At 35.4% G+C, this 21,281-nt stretch overlaps 1 protein-coding gene across 6 annotated transcripts; it reads right to left on the bottom strand.

The window, feature by feature from the left end:
- Positions 1-1,831: 1,831 nt before the first annotated feature.
- Positions 1,832-20,894, bottom strand: LOC109107887 (pleckstrin homology domain containing, family A (phosphoinositide binding specific) member 1a). Of its 6 annotated transcripts, none has more exons than XM_019121054.2 (13): positions 20,739-20,894; positions 15,593-15,786; positions 15,448-15,504; positions 15,298-15,343; positions 13,650-13,747; positions 10,232-10,354; positions 9,322-9,465; positions 9,156-9,224; positions 8,569-8,633; positions 7,974-8,037; positions 7,619-7,708; positions 6,423-6,493; positions 1,832-3,340 (listed from the first exon to the last, which is right to left on the bottom strand). In XM_019121054.2, the coding sequence occupies exons 2-13, from the start codon at positions 15,731-15,733 to the stop codon at positions 3,136-3,138; spliced, it is 1,173 nt and encodes a 390-aa protein (XP_018976599.1). In that variant the 5' UTR covers positions 15,734-15,786; positions 20,739-20,894; the 3' UTR covers positions 1,832-3,135. The 6 variants fall into 6 exon arrangements, 4 of the variants coding, with proteins under 4 accessions (XP_018976599.1, XP_042629872.1, XP_018976598.1 ...); XR_006162127.1 differs by lacking the exon at positions 6,423-6,493 and adding an exon at positions 3,527-3,604 and having other exon boundaries at positions 3,198-3,340; XR_006162128.1 differs by lacking the exon at positions 6,423-6,493 and adding an exon at positions 3,534-3,604 and having other exon boundaries at positions 3,198-3,340.
- Positions 20,895-21,281: the final 387 nt, after the last annotated feature.

The raw sequence follows: 21,281 nt of genomic DNA, 5'->3' as shown, positions 1-21,281 counted from the left end.
CAGGAAGACAAATAAACTAATTCCTATCTACCACAAACACACAGTAAGAATGTGTATCCGGGCCTCTTTCTATGCTTTTTTTATAGTTGTTAATGGAAACTAACACAATTCTGAATCTAATGGTAAACAGACCCCATCCTCCAAATAGAAAATTAATTGAACCAATAATTAAAGCCTGCAGCCAACACAGTCATCTTGTGGCAGGCTGGGCTTCAGCTTCCTGCAGGTGCTTGAATTAAGCCTGATGAAACATTTTTGTGGTAACACATGCAGTGTAGCGTTTACAAATGAGAGTGAGTTCAGGAATGTTACAGGCCTATAATACATCTTGCAGAGCTTGTTCACAAACAAACTGCATGTCTGCAATTCTACATGTAGGTCTGTATGCTGTGTGCCAAATATATATATATATATAAAATATATATATAATATAGTATATATAATATATACTAAATACTGATTTTAAACGCTTTCACTGACCAGACCCTTGAGCTGTTTTAGTGCTAGCGTCTTTACGAGGGGTTTGGTCATGGGAGAGGCCCTTGGCCTGAGGTCTATAAGGCTGGGTTGTTTTTGTGGTTAAGTGGATCCAAAAAAACCCGAAGAGGGTGATTTTATGGGTTTCCTAGTGAACAAAGACTATTAAGTTGGACAGTTCTGATTAATGGTTATCGCTTCAATTTCAATGACGACAACACTGAAACTCAGCAAACACTATACTGTAGGCAACTTGAAAAAACAGCTAAAGATGGCAAGTGAACAAGAGAAATGTTGCCTGTACTTTTTGCTTGTGTCCCAATAAAAGCACTTTTCAGGCAACATAAATATGTTAATTAACTTAAAAGTGATTTTAACATCTGTTATGCATGAGACCCCAAAATAATTATTATAACAGAAAGTGCTTGAACTACCCAGTGTATCTATTAATATTTTGAATTAGTTTTCATTTTCACTTTTCATTTTATTGTTTATTTAAGTTTTAGTTTAATTTATTGTTTTCATTTTTAAAATTTTTTTTTTTTTTTTTTTTTTACTCATTTTTATTATGGCTTTCGGTTTTTAATTTTTAGTTTTAGTCATTTTAGTACTTGTTAGGGAATTTAAACAACCTGCATTAAATTACTAACCAATAACAACAAACAACAACAGATCTGTCAATTTTTCTGAAAAATGAAATTTCACAATAACTGTAGCATATACTGTAAATAACAATCTGGTTTCCTGAAGTGTTTCTGCAAAAACAAAGGGCATAGAGCATGAGGTAAAACACACACACACACACACACAAAACCTTTCCATAATTTGACAATAACTTTGCATACATTAATTAACATTTACACTGCAAATTGTTCACCAAAGAAAAAATCTCATACAGAAAATTACAGGATGAGTAAATAATGACAATTTTCATTTTTCGGGTGAACTATCCCTTTTAAAACTATTATTTGACTGTTGTGCTACCTTTTCCCAAAGGCCTTTCGAAATCTTGACAACAAAGTGTTTGCCAGCATTATCTCAGCTGATGCCTCTGCTGTCATGGTCTAATAGTTGGTGACATCACTTCTTAATGTGATAGTTTTAGTGAGTTAAATGAAAATTTGCATGGGACAACACACAGGACATGTAAAACCATGTTTGTATTTTGACAACTGGACATATTATAGGGCCAAAAATAAGTGTTTTATAGTTTGCTCAAATTGCCTAATCTGTTTAAACAGTATTACAATTAACAAGTCATGTTTCCAGGTTTTTTTTTTTTTTTTTTACAACAGTTTAATGGGGTTTTCGACAGTAGATTTAAATGTCCAACAGAGGGCAATAAAGCCCTAAGTTTTCAATAACTAATGGTAACAGATGAGTCCAGAAAAAAAAACATTATCAAACCATTTCACATATGTAAATTCTTTGTATGAAAAGCTAAAATGTGACATTTAAATCAACAACATTAATTCAGACTTGGTTTATTGCTTTTTCATATAATAAATAATATAAACAAACAAGATTAAAATGGTTACAACACGAAAAAAAAAAAAAAAAAAAAAAAAACTGAGGGTTAAACCTGCCAGAACTTTGAGAGAAAAAGACGCAGGCACTTTTTTAGACCGAGGGCAAAAATGATTCAGTGCAAAGATAAACATACACTGAAAGCATTTCATCATAGTAGTCATACTCAAATCCCAACAACTCACAAAAAACAAAATGAACAATCAACAGCAAACTCTCACTCATATGGTCAGACATGTACAGTCTTACCAAGAATGCCAGAAAATGACAGGGATGTGGGCAGATTATTCAGCATCAGTCTACTCAACTGTATCCAACCCATTGAGTTATTATTTAAACCGTGCATTTGATTCGTCGTTTAGCAAAGCAAGAGACAAACAATAATATTACAGCTACAAGAATTCACCCATATGTATAAGTGTGGATAAAAGATGTCAGTCAAAATAAACCCCCAACTTAGTCCACAGGATCAAAATAGTCACATTAACAGCACAGAATAACTTTTAAAAATAGGAAACTGTACAGAAAAAAAAAAAAAAAACACAGGAAAACTGAAGTACGTTCAGTAATGCTCAGTGACGGGGAATTCTTGGATATTAACAGGAATCACTTCTCACAAGCACTCCAACAGCCTTTTCCAAATTCCAATCCATGGGATAGCACGAATTTTCCCTTCTTCTGACACCGTCCAAGAAACAATTTCAGTTTAGGTGACATTTAATCCATATTCCTCAAATGTTTCTTTTCTTTCAGTACTTTTCAATAGACGCTCAAAGGTAAGGAGGTACTTTGAAGAATCTTTGGTGTCTGAATCATTGTGGTAGTGTTCCTGTTTTAGATTAACATGACTGAAGCTTTTTTAATTGACATAACCCTAAAAAGTTCAGAATTTGGTCAACAGGTCAGATCGAATCAGCTTGGACCTGAATGCCTGGTCATCCATCCCCAAATCATCCTTCCGTCACCTAGACTCGGCACACACATCTTAATATTTCAGGTTCAGTTGTAAAAGTTAAATGTAAAACTGTCAGACCTCACTGACAGGAAGATCCGCACTATCCACATCAAGTTGGAGCAAAGGAGCGTCACACATTCCAAAGCTGCTACGTCGTCGCCACGGCGATTCGTGAGTCACTTGGAGAGGCGGGTCTCTTGCAGTGACAGGCGGGCGTGTGGGCGAGGCAGGGGCAGCAGGCTCATGAAGTGCTCGCTGTCCCATGCCAGGCCTCGTGGGACCACGGCATTCTGGGTTTGCTGACACGGCAGGGCTGGGCGTCCAGGGGATGGCATTACTCGAGTGCTGGCGGTAGAAACAGGAACCGCCAACAATGAACTCCTAAATGGGGTAACCGAGGGAGAGAATACATCTATGTAAGTTCTAGTCTGAATAAAGTGTTTTTAGGAAAGCGCTAAGACTGATGCAGTGTGGTAATGACTGAGAGCAGTCTCAGCTGTGAGTAAGAACATACAAGAAATGTATTAGAAGTTTTAGATGAGCTAAGCAAAAGAAGATGAGAAGTACCAGAGACCAGAGCCAGCAGAGCCAGCAGAGCACCAGAACAGAAGTATTAGTACTCAGAGAGCCCAGCTGTCCCACTCACTGGAAAACACAACATGAGAGAAACGTGAGAAGTAGAGAGAGGTAGAAGCTGGACTGAACAATTGATTTTCCTAAAAAAAAGAAGCTTTATTTTGGCCATATTTATTGCTGCCATGTCGTGGAGACGCTGTGTGTTTCATTGTGAAAGCGAAACTACTTTGTTTGGTCTTCTAAAAGAGGACAACTAGAAATCAGTGGTTAAGTTGTATTTACAAGGACAAGGACTGTTTCCTGGGAGAGTAGATTACAATGCAGGTGTTCTGACATATAATGCTGACTCACAGTCTGTAAGTATGTTTTCATATTTAAAGGATTTGCCACTGATGATTCAAACGCGAGTTTTGAGCAGTGTAGAGTAGCACTTGTTGTTTGTTGTTTCTCCGATCACAAATGCAGACATCGTTTTATGTTTACGCAGTGCGATGCAACACAACGTGTAAAAGGATGGTATAAGTCATTATAATCTGTAATTATGCCCCCACTGGATGCAAAAAAATGCCTCTTTTATAACAGGTTTTATTGTTTTTGTCTTGTCGCACCGGGACACGGCATCACAATATGGTAAGGGGCGTAACATTTCCGTCACATGCTTGAGGTATTCGGCCAATCACAACGCACTGGATAGCTGGCCAATTAGAGCACACCTCACTTTTCAGAACGATGAGCTTTGTAAAAATCGATGCGTTTCAGAAAGGCAGGGCATAGAGGAGAAACAATAATGTACAATATGTGGAAAATAATGTTTTTTCTTTAACCTTAAACCACATAAACACATTTCATTACACCAAATACAAAATAATGTTCTTTTTAAGCAACATCATATGACCCCTTTAAGGAGCACAACTGTTTACAACATTGATAATATTTAAAAAAAAATGTTTGAGCAGCAAATCAGCATCTCAATGACTTTGTGTAGGATTCTGTGACACTGAAATTTTGAAATACATTTTAAAATAAAGGAAAATTGTTGTACCTTACTGTTTTTTTACTAATTTTAATCAAATAAATGCTATTTTGGTGAGCATAAGAGACTCCTTTCAAAAACCTGCAATATTGGTGCATACATTACGGATTTTAAATTGATTATTATTGTATTTCAGTTCAACTATACACACACACACACACATACATACATACATACATACATACATACATATATATACACTCTTGAAAATAAAGGTGCTTCACGATGCCATAGAACAACCTTTGGATCCATAAAGGACCTTTGCACAACAATGGCCATTTTGTGTCAATTATATCTTCTCTAATTAAAAAAAAATCTATGGCATCTCTGTGAAGAACCTTTATTTTTAAGAGTGTATACATCTACAACAATGGCCATTTTGTGTCAATTATAGTTGCTCTAATTTTAAATAAATAAATCTATCTTTTTTAATGAATAAAATCACCTTTAAGTTTTTATTAGAGGGAATAGAAAAATATGGAGATCTGTGTTAAATATTGTCAAAGATTGAAAAATATGAATTATTTTTAAGCTTCATCGCCCAGCCCTAGGTAGAAGGTGGGAGAGAGAAAAAGAGGTAAACATAACGAAAGAAAAGAGTGGTGAGAGAAAGGTTGAATGACAAAATGAATATAAGAATGTAAGTAAGGCAAGGTCGGCAAATATTGAGACAAGGTTGGAACTGCATCTGTGTTTAGAGTTACAAATGAATCCACAGATATAAAAGTATCATCATAAGTTTGAGAACTGCAACACAACAAAAAAGCATCTTAGTCATTGCTTTTAGACTGTCCAAAACATTTTACCTAACAATCGTGTGAGAAAGCACAAACATGTCTAATTTAATAACAACAGTGATTGAGGACCTGATGTCCGAGACTCGAGGGTTTACCTCACAAGACTCAAAGCTTACCCCCATTCATTACTGAGAAGTTTAGGATGGATGACTTTTATGAAACAGACACCAAAATGCAACTCTCAACACTAAAGCACACATAACCTCATCATAAGACATGCATTAAATAATGCACAGATTTGTGAGGTTTGGAAATGTGTAAACAACGTAATGCATTAATGTTCATCAGAATAATTATAACAACAAAAAAAAATAATATAATAAAGAAAACAAAAAAAATTAAAAAAAACAAAAAACAAAAATTATCACATTACCAAAAGCTCTTATTTTTTATCCAATCTATCCAAAGCTGTATTTAAAATTTTTATCTCATCTAATATCCTTTCACTAATACATATCACATAATGGAAGCAAAATGGGCCATAAATATGGTTTTGTGTTTATTTTAATCAGTAATTACCAGTTTGGATTATCATTCAGAATGGTAAAGCAAAACAAAACAAAACAACAACAAATAAAAGTCAAACTTTATGAACCATGTTACACATGATGATAAAGAATAATGAAATACAGATGAGCAATCGAAACGTGTGAAACATGCGTTTTGGGTGTGTAGCAGGAGACTGCAGTGGGCTGGCAGAGAGGCTGAAGCATTAGAAATGGAGAAGATCGCCAATAATAACTGTTAGTTCAAATGAGGGAGCCACAGGGTTGAGAAGAAACAGATGAGAAAAAAACTAAGTTAGAATTAGCAAGAAAACAAGGTCGGCGGAAAACAGTGTATTTCCGGAATGAACGGTTGAATTACGAATTATTAAGTTTATTTCTGCATTTGAACTGTTAGGTGTGCGCATATGTGTGAAGTTATTCTGGAAAAGCGAAGTGGGAAAGATTAAGTTAGGTGAGTACGTCTGTGTGCGAATGTGCGTTAGTGCCTCCTCTAAAGCGAAGCGAGAAAGAGGAAACAAGGGGCGGATCATGGGGCGGAGCTCACATACGTGCTGCCTTGAGTGACACGTGGTGTGTATCTCTGAATACAGGGGCTTGAATGCCTTCTGGCCTGACGCATCTGAAACAACAGTGCAAAGCTGCATTAGAGGATGTAAGGGAGAAAGAGATACAGGCGCCCCAATAAGTATTTGGACACTTAATGTATGAATGTCATTGCATTTTTATATATACAAACTAAAGTATTTAAATATTTTGTGGGTAAAAGACAATAATAAAAAAAACATTCTTAAACAAAAACAATTGGCATCTGAAAAAAAAAAAAACCTACTAACAAAAACATTCTTACTTTTAAATAATACATCTGTTGTTTTAATGACTTAAAACTTAAAAGTCGGCATGAAATGTAAATTCACCCTATAAAGTTTTTAAATGCATTTTATTGTGAATGATTATTGTGATTATCTTATTGTGAACGATCGTTTATGCATACGTTTAATCAAATCAATCAAAATACTGTAACTCAAACTTCCAGTGAAACGGAAGGTGTATGCTTGACTTCCTCAATCCTTTAGACCTCTTAAACGATGCCCTTTTCTTATAAATGACAGAGCTCACATTCAGATCTGCCTTCATCCAAACAACAACCAATGAAAATAACCAAGCCTTCACCCTGCTTTTTTCTTCTTATTCAATAATCAGTTTTACTTGGATATACGTCAAATTACAGAAGAAAAGATTTGTTGCTACTTCCATCTACATCAAAATGTTTAGCTCGAAAATGCTGCCATATTCAAAAAATGCTACTTGAATTGTATTTCTACTAAATTTATCTATGACTTTTATACATTAAGTGTGACTGAGGTCTCCAAATACTTTCTTGCGTCACTAGGTTCAGAGGGGAGTAAGAGAAAAAGTATGAAACGAACAGATTGTGGCCACACATAATGAATGCACTCTGTTTCCAGAGTGCAATAACACTTCAGAGACATTACCAATCTTAAACCCAAACCACTGCAGTCATATTATTATTGACTTGTGTTTGTATGTATGTGCATATGTGCGTGTGAGAGAGAGAAAGAAGGGCACATGATTAAACTTTATATGTATGCAGGGATTTTTTTGGAAAAAATTCACACACTCTCCACATGTTCTCGGCTTGACTCATGAATTCATGCTCCATTGTTTCGCTCAGAGGCAGAGTGACTACCTGCTTTTGAATGCATGTGTGCGTGTGTGTACATACAGAGGCTGCGGACCGGCCTGGGCCCCTCTGAGCCACAATGGCTCCTGAAATAGCCTTGATCCAGCTGTGCATCTCCTCTGGACTATCAGCCTGAAACAGAATGGTAGAATATGTAAAGTTTTTACATATTCTAAAAGAAACATAAAGAGATGTATTATAACAAAAGTTATAAAAGCTCAAGCTCTGAGCCTGTCTATACGGTTTAGAGATACAGTGTAGAACCTACATACGACACAGTAATATCCATTTGCACAAAAGAGAGAAATCCATTTCAATCACCCTTTTCATTAAATCTTGAGATCTTTGGACAGTTAAGTTACAGAAGTGTATGTTGCTGCTTGACAAGACTTCTCACCTGGACATAAAATGTTCTGGAGGTTGTGACAACTTCAAAGAGGTTGTCTCGCATCATTATTTCACTGAAAGTAAAAAAGGGAAGAGAGCAATTTGTATATTAAATCTAAAACTATACTAAAAATATACTGCACACCCAAAAATAAAAATAAAAACCCCCTCACAAAATTTTGGTTAATTTGATAAAAAAAAAAAAAAAAAAAAAAATTGAGATAGTAACCTTTTAATTAGCAAAAACACATTAAATTGATCAAAAGTGACAGAAAATATATTTACAATCTCAAATAAATGCTGTCAAAAAATCCTGGAAAAATGTATCAAGGTTTCAACAAAAACATTAAGCAGCAAAACCATGTTTTCAACATTCATAATACTAAGAAATGTTTCTTGAGCACCAATGATTTCTGAAGGATCATTTGACACTGAAGACTAAAGTAAAGGCTGCTGAAAATTCAGCTTTACCATCATAGGGATAAATTACATTTGAATGGAAGTGTAAATGCACAATGCAATTATTTCTTCTTGGTATATTTACTCCATATATTTATAGGAATGTTCAGTCATATGCATATGACTGGCAGACATTCTATTTGTACCTGTGTTTGCACTCCTGCACCTTATGGACCTCCTTCAGTAGAATAATCCGCAAAGGCTCCTTCTCCTGAAAGAGAAATTAAGTGAGAAAAAGACAAAGAGGTCTCACAGAGATAGATCTATTGGCATGAAGTGCTTATTCTGTGTTAGAACCACTCAACTATACTAAGATTTATCCTTAGCCAGATACAAATGCACATACAGTATAAAGCTGAATCACACACAGTTGGCAGCTGCTTGGAATTTCTCAGGTATAGTGCTGTTCATGTTGAGACAGAGCACTGGTATTTGCTTTATCTTTTGTTCAAGTTTTCAAAAAAAGAAAGAGAATAACCATTCAATTCATATTCTTTCATAAAACAGCAGTCTAAGGCAATTTTTAACAGAAAAGAGGCTTATTCGTTCAATAAATTGCTTGTACATTTCAGCTTACATGTCAAGATCAACATGATAACATGAAAATAGCCATTCAATCTAAAATTTTAACATGATTTATTGGACACCTGAACTTGTACAAGGCTTTGAGCAGCATTCAACAAAACTATCAGATGTAACTGCTTCATAAGTCAAGAATAAATACACAACATACCAGATCAGACTTGAAGTAACTCATTGAGTTCTGCTCCAGAACAAAATATCTCCTTTTCCAGTTCTTCATCTAATATAAGAGGAAAATAGTAACCTGTAATGATTTTTTGAACACACACAAACCTAGTTGCACAAGACCTAGGCTAAAAACAGTCTCTCAGACTCACCAGAGCCCCCTGTTTGACGCAATATCCTGCTTTAATAACGGTCTGATCCTGCCCTGCTCTAGTGAGCAAATATGGCGGACGGTTTTGAGCGCTCCTCAAGCCCACCTTCTCTCCTCCAACACTGTGTCCCACCTCTCCATCCTGCTGAAAGAGGGGGAAAAGGGAAAAATATCAGACACATAAGAACGAAAGCTCTGCAAGTTCAAAACTAGGCATATGCTTTTATTTATTTGTCCTTTATTTTAATACAATTGCTTACCTAATTGAGAAGAACTGGGAGGCTACATGCCATTGTTTTCATTTAATTTGTTAATATTTATAACTATTTTTATTAGTAGTAGTAGTAGTACTAGTAGTAGTATTACATGAACTTTATTAATATTTATCATTTTTAATTTAAAACCATTTCACCATTACCATTTTAGTTTTTGATATAGTATTAATATTATATTTCATTGTTTAATTCAGTTTGTTAATATTAACATTAAGAATAAAATATTTTGTATTATTATTATTATCATTATTATATTAATACAATTTAGATCTTTTTTTAGATTTACATTACATCAACAGCGTATCTGTTTTTTATGTGGCATTAAAATTATGTCATTGCTTTAAATTTGTTAATATTAGCATTTCATAATATAATAATACCGTATTTGTATATTATCTTCATTATATTTTAATGCAATGTAATAATATCTAACATTTTTTTATATTCATCTTTATAAAATTATCATTAGCATCATTATTGTATCATTAATGTGGTATTAAAATAGTTACAGACGATCATTAAATTTATGGTATTGGTACTGATGAAAAATGGTATGATTACAACCTTAGTCTAGACTGACAGACAGGGATAAAGCAGGTATATATTTTGTGTTTAAGCCTTCATGAGTGAGATTACCTGTGTCTGTGTGACGACAGCCACTCCTGCAATGATCTCGGTCTTGTATGGGACCTGTTTCTTGTTTCCATTTGAAGCCAACCTCTGACTCTCAGAGTGAACAGCATCAGAGGACTTAGGAACCTGGGAAAGACAATACAGGTTAGAAAAAGAAAATGAGTGAGGGTGTTTTCAAGAATGAACAAAATCAGGGCAGCAGCAAAAGACTGAAAATGCAAAGCAATGCAACAAAAGCACAGAGGGAAAAAAACGTCAGTGGAGCACAGACGAATTAACCATCAACTGTAAGACTCACAGGATAACTCAACAACGGCTTATTGTGTAGCCCTTCAATCCATCAGCCCACGCTCCAAGAGTGTCTGGCCTACAGTGAGAGCTTTTCCTGCCATTGCATGTGGAAATGTGATATATAAGTGATACAGAGAGAGTGAAAAAGAAAAAAGAAGAAAGACAGAGACATTGTAGGGTACGTGTGTGTGTGAGGGCATTCTAAAGCTATGATGACTCAGAAGTGAGGGTCGTTCAAACAATACAACTTCCCATTAGTCAGCCAAGTGACTCGCAAACGGAAAACGCCATCAGGATGAGGAACGCAGAGCTTAAACAGGACAGAGGGTGTTGTTGTTGTTTTTTTTTTTAGAAACTTTCAGCTTCCCGTCTATATGTATGCATGTGTTAGCCTGCACCTGTACTCAGAGAGGGGAAGATGATCCCAGATAGGAAACTTGAGGTTTTATTGTGCTGATGTGTTTTCTTACTGTAATATGCCAGTAAATGCTTGAACTTTGTTATTTGGGTTACCTTTAATAGATAAACTCCCAGACAAAACTAACAGAATTTATCTCCCAGTGAACAAGCCTGTAGTGTTGACAGAACCACTGACACTGACTGAATGAATTCGCTGAATGCTTTCATTGTTTCTTTGAATGTTCCTGTGCGCAGCAGTCCGGAATATCAGATTAGCATGTGAGCTTGCGTAATAGCTAGATAACTCATGCAAACAATCCAGGACTTTAAAGAAGCTTGAAAGGGAGACAGAATAGCTAATTTAATCTATATTTGCATACAATGAACACAGAACACAAGGTTGAATAAACTCTATTATGAAAAAAATAGAATACATTTACAGTATGCAGCAAGGACACACAAAAAAGACCTCTACGTTGTTAGAAAAAAACCCATCTATTTCAAATAACTGCTGTTCTTTTCATCTTCCTATTAATCGAATACTGAAAAAAAAAAAGTATCACAGTTTCAACAAAAATATTACGCAGCACAAGTGTTTTCAACACTGACAATAATAAATATTTCTTGAGCATCAAATCAGTAAATTAGAATTTCTCAAGGATCATGTGACACTAAAGACTGGATTAATGACTGGTGAAAATCAAACCATCACAGGATTAAATAAAATATTAAAATATATTAAAACAGAAAACATTTATAATTGTAATAATATTTGTTTTTATGTGTGTTTTTACTGTATTTTTGTTCAAACAAATGCAGCCTTGCTAAACATAAAAACATCTCTTTCGAGCACTATGGTAGTATTTACTTATGTACTCTGTTTATTTATTCTGATGTAATTAAATTATTATATTACAGTACATTTCTACTGCAATGAAGTCAAATTATTTATTATGAGAACAGTGTTTCTGCAGGATTTTTAAGCTCAAATTTAAGACCTTTTTAAGACCTGCACAAATAAAATTAATACCATATGAGCGGGGTAGGGCAATGTCTATAATACCATATTAAACGGTAAAATTACTGTAAAATCATAATTTACAGTTCAGTTTTCACAAAAACAAAACGTTTTATAAAAGGCTAAACTTTACATTTCAGCCTTTAAACCATTTTTAAGAATACTGAATAATTAATTAAAAGTATTAATTATTATATTAATTTAAACAATTATTATCAATAAAATATTATACTAATTAAATAATATAAATTAGGGGTATGCAATATCGACAAAAAATTATATCTCAATAATTTTCTGGGATTTTATCGATAACTGTAATTAGACAATATTTTGCTATAGTGCGTTATTGTGCTGATATCTTATCTCTAATTGTGCTAACAGCTGACTCCTGAATTTTTTGATATTCTTCATCTTTTGTGTGGCAAGTTCACAGCAATAATAGAAATTAATCATTTCCAACAAGTTTTATGGCCATTTTTACCTTTAAGACATTTTTTCTAAAAGTGTGCACCATTTTTTGAGTCAAATTCTTGCATTTAGGCTTTTACCAAGTAAATGAAATCAGTATCAACAAAATTGATCTTTGCAATGCAGAGGAAACACAGAAGCAGCATTAGAAGTGTCATTTAGATACATTTACACACCGTTTAACGCAGCTCTTAACTTTTAATACATAAATAATGTTTTGATATTTCAAACATAAAACATTGAAAACTGACATTTTAAATTCTTTTAAAAATGAAAAGTACCTTAAATGTGAAATTAAAACTGCCAGTAGGTGGCAGCAAGTCACAGTTAAGTGAGTCATTGCATTTGAACTGAATCATTTACATGGGCGATTCATTCAGAAACTAAACACCAGAGACGCAAAGAGGAAATATGGTGTCTAAAACGTAAGCCTCTTAATATTAACTTCTTGTTTACTGAACTGTTGTATAAAATCAATATCACATTTGTAATCATGCTGACTTTTGGAGAAAAAAAAAACGGCACTCTTCGGTGGTATTAACTATATGAAATGATATAAATATATACATTTTGACCCAAATCTTGAAGTATGTGATAATTCTAAATACATTTTAATAGAATGATTCATGCAGTGAAAGAACGCATTATGAATGCGCACGTGCAGTAGTCTAACCTGCTAGACTTCATCACGTAATGTATGCGCGCACTCTGTAGGCACTTTGTTTGTTTTTCGCAATATACTGGATAATATCAAATCTCACATAGTTAAAACAACAATTGCAATATTACAATTGCAAGATTCGCACACCACATCGCACACCCCTATACTTTTTAGATATTGATAATGCATTGTCTTCTTATCGATCCACCAATTCACATTTAAAGCTCTGCGTGTTTGAAGCTTAATCATCAGATTCAGCCATATCGCAATTCTGGCCTTTCCATCCCCAAATTCTAACCTCTTGAAATCATAATTAAGACTTTCCTGTACAATTTAAGACTTTTTTTAAGACCCGTGGAAACCCTGGAGAATTAGGGCAGCACAATTTCAATTATTCCTTTTGATACTGTAATCCCACTTCATAATTCTGATAAATGTGTGATTGGTTACAATACACAATTAGTTTTATTATTTATTCATTAAATTGTGTTGAAAAATAATGAAATTTGAGGGGGTTAGGGTGGTCCAGTTTTGTAGATGCATATTCACACTTACACTTGTGGATTTTGCGTGTGTATACTCACTGTGATTTTGGTTGCATTATTGAGCGCGTTGACCCATTCCACAAGATCCTGCTGATCATTAGCCTGCAGAAAGAATTTCCTCATTCCTGCATTGATGACTGTACACAGACAGAGAGAAAGAGCTTAAACCCATTTCCCATAATGCAATGGCCATAACACTAATTTTGCTGAGTAGTTCTAAGAAATATCAGTGTATCAGAAGGAAAGTCTCACATATTTTTAAAATGTCCATAAATCCCAAAAAGCCCACAGATAGCCTGTTTTAGGGCCCAGCAGACTTTATGTAATATCTGCTCATGCTCAGTCAATAAGGCAGTGCCAATCAATTTCGGACTTAAAAGCTACAGCAAAACGGAACTCGACTCAATTTTTTTTTCCTGCAATGTCTGTTAATTCAGTGGCTTTCAGAGTTTTTCTGGGATGAAAAGGTGAATGCTAGAATTCACTGAACCACAATAAACTCCATTGTGCAAGTGCAATGTTCATTATGTGCAGCTGCATTGAAATGTTTTGCCTTCTACCAACAGTTCTCACTCATGCAAGTGACACAATTCCGTGTCATTGTATGGTTAAAATTTTGCTTATAGCATGCATTTCTAAGTGTTTATATAATATTTTTTTATCATAATGACATTTTGAAAACGATTGCTTTGCTCAAACCAAAATGAAAGTCATGAATCACTGACAATCTTTAACTCAAGCGAGCTGTTGCAAATGGATAATTGAGTCCATTTGAGTTGAAACCGAGAACCAGATCAGACCGGTTTTGTGAACTGAATCAACTAATTCATCTGACCCAAGTTTTTGTCATTTTAGAGTGTCAAATTTCATGGAAGAAATATAGCCATATGGGCTTGGAAACAATGAATAAATAACTTATAAATAACAAATAATGAGTGAACTATTCCTTAAGCTATATCTGGTTAAAACCAACTGTTAAAAAGTTAGAAGTACTGGTGGTTATTTTTTTAAGAACTAAATCGATAAACAGGATTTCAAAAACACTTCAATATGAAGTTCAGGTTACTACAGAAGCATCCTGCAAAGAGCAAGATTTTAGAAGTACATGTGCACACATCTATCAAGTGACCAGACCACCGTTTCCTGTTTCCACTCATGTTGTGCAGAAGGATACCATGTGCACTGCAGTAAGCGTACATGCAAAGCAACACAAACGTTTGCCTGTATAAGCTGTGAGAACGTGTATGGGCTCAAAATCATCTCAAAGTACGTGTGAAATAGAAGAGTAGGAAAACATTTTAGGTACAGCACCACTGCATCAACATACGACTTTCCATTTGCATAAGTACAAAAGCAGTGCTTACAGTAAAAACATGATCGAAAACCAAACTTATAAGCTTTCTGTACAGCACCTAGCCAGGATTCAAACCACAAACCCTTCAGTCAAGAACCGAGGCTTGAGCTGAAATTTTCAATGCTTTTTCACATTAAGTGAGATGTTCAAAATAACATGAAAGTGTTACATGAATAATAATGTTTTCAGATCTTATGCAGTCTGGTGGCAATTTTGATTCTTGGAAAGTTATTCACATTTTCAAGCTCTTTTAAAATTGTAAATGTATAAAATATAAATAAATTAAAAAAATTAAGTATATTATTTATGTGTAAAGATGTGAGAAAGTCTTACCAAAGCAGTACTCAGCTTTTGGCCTCTGTTTGGTGGCATCACTGACCTAAGAAAAGAGTGGAGGCCTTGCAGCAATTTCTCAAAAAGCAATGACGCAGAAATGGCAGAATATTTGAAAACTATTGTGAGTGTGAAAAGGCTCCAGCTTACCTTGGATATGTAGGTGAGACTGAGAGAACCTACGTGTTTGGCACCTACAGGCAGGTTCTAGAAGACCAACAAACAATATCACTCTCAGACAGTAAAACAGAACCTACATTACCCAATATTCATTTATACTTCACACAGTTCATACCTGCGGGTTGTCCATGTACCAGACCAGACTACCCTGCTGCGTGTCCAAGATGAAATAACGTCGCAGGAACTTGCCACTGTTCTCCAATTCTTCAATGTCCAGGAAACCGCAGATGCGGTTCTGCCGGTCCACGTAAGGCATGTCCCCCTCTCTTCACACTACTCATTCCCCCCTCTCTCTGATATCAGTAACTGCTGAAGACAGAGACAGAGATGGAAAGGGAGGAGCATGAGATAGGATACAAAGATTGAATAGAGTGAGAGAGGTTAGTCAGACTAACAGTAAATAAGCTGATGCCGTTATGTGGTTGTAAAAATTCCCCCTCCCTCCTTGACCCCTCTCTCTTCCTTTCTCTCCCTTTCTTGTGCTTTTTCAGCTGAAAAATATTTTCTTTCTCTGATGTGTCAAAGTCTTCAGCAGAGGATATGAATCACAGCACTGCCTTGCATTAGTAACTGACAAGGCCATATATTTTGTTTTTTCTTTTTAATTAGAAGGAAGGGAAAATGTACAACCATGGTAAATTACCTAATGAAAACAAAAAAAAAGTAAGGAAGAAAAACTATATATGAAAAATTGTATAAGAATAAGAAAATAATATTTTGGAAGAATTAAAACATTTATTTTCAATTTTAAAAAACAAAATTATATTATTATTGTAAATTGAAAGTGTGTTATGGATTCTGAAAAAAAAAATATTAAGCAGTACAACTGTTTTAAAAATGGATAATAATAAGAAATGTTTCTTGAGCAGCAAATTAGAATGAATTCTGAAGGGTCACGTGACACTGTAATGGCTACTGAAAATTCAGCTTTGCCTTCACAGGAATAAATGACATTTTAAAATACAATGAAATAGAAAACAGGAATTTTAAATTGCAATATTATTTCACAGGATTACTGATTTATTGTATTTCTGATCAATTTTAGTGTACATAACTACATATTTCTGCGACATGCACTCTCATGCTGCATTACATAACATTCAAAAACATTCGGACAACACATGAATATGGCACATAATATGTCGGACTGGCAAAACCAAGAATAAATCCACCATTCTCCTCTTGTATTCTGAGGGCAGCGGCATTAATGGCATGAGTGTAAGTCATAAACAGGCAAAGGCTGTGAAGGAAGACAAGGCCTGCTGTGTCATCGCCCCGCAGAGGCAACAATGACCATGAGTCACTTGACCAATTAGCATGGAGCGCTGATCTGCCCCACCCTGGGTTCCAGAGCACAGAATCAGCCTTGTGTTTTGGAATGCTTAGGCCTATAGGTTCTAGAGAAGCCCTGTTCTTCTAGGTTTTAACGTATGCAGGCCTGTACCATCATAAGCAAAACATGATGTATAGAGCATTTGGATTTGAACAAAAGCACACATTCTTATTCTGAGCTGTTATCGGCTGATGTGCTGCTTATCAGAGCCCGCAAAAGCAGGGCATCAGCTGGAGAGGATTCAGATCCCGTATTCTCACTCTCCTCCTCCTGATTTATTTTAGATTGGGCAGATAGTCTCCAAGACAGGTCTAGTCATGTTCTAGACAGGATTCATTTTGTTTTAGACTAGACCAACCACATTAACACACACAAAGAAGTTAAGAGTCCAACTTATTTGTGTGGATCTCTGGATCTTAGATGTGTGTGTGTGTGTGTGTGTGTGTGTGTGTGTGTGTGTGTGTGTGTGTGTGTGTGTGTGTGTGTGTGTGTGTGTGTGTGTGTGAGACAAGGTTAGAATTACACGTTGAGCTTAATTTGTTTATGTTATTTGGTGTGTTTTAACACAAGCACATACATACACACACACACACACACACACACACAGGAAGACACTTACTACACAACTTTAGGTTGTTTGCATACACATATCCTTCTTTGAATCCCTGATTAAAAAACAAATCTGCCATTTCACTGACAAAGATTAACGTCATAGATAAGGCACATGAAACACCACTTAAACCTGGACTGTGTGTTTGCATGTGCAAGGCACAAAACATTATACTCTCTGCGACCTAATTCACTCATATTCTTATAGACCAAAAGTTGGCATATTTGTGCAGCAATTCAGGCAAAACAGACAAGAATGCACACCTCACACATCTGTTTTGAACCAGGTGAGGTTGTCAGAAAGGTTGCACCAAGCTCTTGCCCTTGAGCTCGTTTCAGCAATTGCAAACTTGCACATATACATATTAAGGTTATTACAGTTTTTACATTTTCAAATTTTGTTATTTTAAAGGGTTAGTTCGTCATCAATTACCTTCACAATTACCTGTCACCATGTCATTCCAAACCCTAAGACTTGTTTTATGTTTGAAACTCACATGACAATATTTCTTATAAAACCTCCTAGTTCTGTCCGTCCATTAAAAGTCCATCCAACCAAATCTTAAAGAGATATATATATATTCAGAAGACTTGGATTAAACTGCTCAAATGTCGTCTTTAACTTTTTGAAGCGTCAAATGTTTGATGGAACAGACTTTCAGTGGATGGACAGAAACCTCTCAGACTTCATTAAAATATCTCCATTTGTGTTTCGAAGATGGAAGAAACATCATATGGGTTTGGAACGACATGAAGTTGAGTAACTGATGACAGAAATTAAATGTTTTTGTAAACTATGCCTTCAGTCTTATTTTCATATTGACTTCACATTTCAGTTTAGTTTTCTTTCAATAACAGCTTAGTTTTACGATATGGATATATTGTGTGTAATATGAATATATTTCAATTTTATTTCAGTTTATTGTACCAACCATAGTGAAGGAATCAGGAAGTAACATTGTTGCTAAAACGAGCAAAATCAGAGTTTTTTTCGTTTTCTAGATGCTTTCATTAATATATATTTTTTCAGTTTGCGAATATATATTTTTAAATCTTAGTATTCAATAATGAGCCTGACATAAGCATAGAAATGCGTATGTAGAATGTGCAAATCTGTACAATAAACAGATCTGTTTCATCTGTATTAAACAGATATCTCAAGGACATGCACAAGAGAAAAAAAATAGTCTCTCCCTCTTTCCTTGATTTCTCTGTTTATCAACTAACCATAAGATAACATCCACCAACATCATGGAATCAAATGAAGACTAGAGTCAGGTGGCAAAAATGTTGAAATCAAAGAATGCTTCTCTCAAATGAATGTATAATAGATGTATTAAACAAAACAACGCTGTATGTCTACTAAAACATGTAAAAACATGATCATGGAAAATGTAAGTGAAAGATCATGTTGGATGCGGTCAACATATTGTTAAACCAAAGCCAAATGTTTGCTGACCAATCCATTCATCCGTTTTCAAACACACTAACAAAAAGTGATGTCCTAAAAACACAATGGCCTACCGTTACGCAACATTTCAACACATTTTAGGTCAGATGTCTATTGGTTGGTCTGTGGTAAAAACAAGCCGAAAACACTGACAATAATACAAAACCATAATCAAGTACAACATCAGAGATGTTGCCACAGCGGTTGATTTAAACGGTTGAGTTCTCAAACCCAATTCCCATAACATTTCCAGTTGTTTGTGGTTTAAACACCAACGACCTGCACCTCTAATGACCCCTCTGTCAAGCTCCTGATGTTCCCAGATAACACCACACTTATCGGCCTCATCCAGGACGGTGACGAGTCTGCTTACAGACAGGAGGTTAAAGAGCTGGCTGACTGGTGCAGTTATAACAACCTGGACCTGAACACGCTCAAAACTGTGGAATCGATAGTGGACCCCCCAGTCAGCATCATGAACAGCACTGTAACAACAGTGGAGTCATTCAAGTTCCTGGGCACCACCATCTCGCAGGAGATGCCCAGCAGAGCCTCTACTTCCTTCTCCAGCTGAGGAAGTTCAACTTGACACAGGAGCTGCTGAAACCGTTCTACTCTGCAGTCACTGAATTCAACCTCTGCACTTCAATAACTGTCTGGTTCAGCTCAGCTATCAAATCAGACCTTAGAACCATTGGTGTAAAACTCCCTGCAGAGTTTCGATTCAACCCTAATTAAACACACCAGATCCAACTAATCAAGGCCTTCAGGCTTATTTGATAACTACATGGTATGTGTGTTGGGGAAGGGTTGTAACAAAACTGTGCAGGGTCTCCGCGCTACAGGAATTGAGTTTGACACCGCTGCCTTAAAAGATTGCAGCGGATAGTCTGGAATGCTGTGTGAATCCCTGGTACAACCCTCCCCGCTCTCCAAGAACCCCCTCACAACCAGGCCACAAAGGGCTCAAAACCAGGCCACCCCTCCAGCAGCAGAAAACTGTTGCCGTCCAGTCTGTGCTACAGAGCACTGAGCAGCAGAACAGCCAGGCATAAGAACAGTTTCTTCCCTCAAGCAATCCATCTCATCAACAATTAACTTGGCAATAATCGTGTTATACACAACACTATTTAGCCTATACATTTATTTATTTAACACATCATACTTCATATTCACATTTCTTTGCATATGTACATATCATACCTGTACACACAAATGCCATCTGTTGTCTATTTTTTTGTATATTGTGTATTTGTTTTTAAATATTTGTTGTATATTATTATTACCTATTTACTTATTCTATTTTTACTATCTGTGTCTTGCACTGTAATCTGTTTGTGCTTCTGTCACCTAAACACATTCCTCGTATGTGTAAACATATCTAGCAATAAAGCTCTTTCTGATTCGGATTCTAAATAGGATAATTCAGAAATGCCAGATGAGATAAAATCGAAATAAGAACGAGATACGAAAACGAAAACTGACAATCAATCCATCAACACATACATGAGACTCAAATCTGTCCTTGCTTAAAGAGATAGACGATTATGATGTGATATTAGTGATATTATTATTATGGCGATGAAAGCATGCTCAGTTACAGTCTAGCTCTATAATATAAATATTATCCTTGATATATTATCTCTATTTGGAAAAACAGTGTTATTGTATTACAAGGATGATGCGTCTAAAATCCACGTCTGTCATTTAGCAACAGCGCGGAAAAGCCCAACCTCGCCCTGTCTCCATTTAATCCTGCCATGAATCTACAGCAGGATCCGTGTTTACACTTTGACAAAATTCCATATCCATAAAAGTACTCACACCGAGACAGATGTACGAATAAGGGTCATTTCTCAAACTACTCACTCGGTTTATTACCGCTGAAGTGGTTCGGTTCAGCCCATCTCCTGCTCGTGTCCCCGTTCACAAACTTCACGAGTGTTTTTCCTGCAGGAGCGGAAGTGGCTGTATACGTCACTGCGTCAGGTTGAAAGTGCTTTTTTCTCTCTCTCTCTCATTTACATACTTTCATATAGGCCCTTTTAAAATAGTAATATTTACATTTTTGTTCTCTCCCTTTATTTGAATAATAAGCAGAGAATCAGGTACGTGGCCAACCTAATAAGGTCAAAGTTTCATCAGTATAAACTGACCTTTAAAAAACATTTTAGCTTAGTTACTAAAATGAAACTGGTAATTTTAATATAAAAAATAGCAATAATAGGATATTATCCCCAATGATAATCAAAAATAAATTAAACAAAATGTCTGATAATATTTATTTAGTACTGTAATTTTATTTTTGTGCATCAAATGGCTTCTCAATGTTTTTAACTACCTAAGCAAGACAAATGTAAAGACAAAACCATTGTTTATTTCCTTTAAAGTGTTATCTGCTATTAATCCACT

The sequence above is a fragment of the Cyprinus carpio genome, chromosome A17 (assembly GCF_018340385.1).
Source record: "Cyprinus carpio isolate SPL01 chromosome A17, ASM1834038v1, whole genome shotgun sequence".
In the NCBI taxonomy this organism is placed as follows: Eukaryota; Metazoa; Chordata; class Actinopteri; order Cypriniformes; family Cyprinidae; genus Cyprinus; species Cyprinus carpio.
This window is presented reverse-complemented; position numbering and strand designations above follow the sequence as displayed.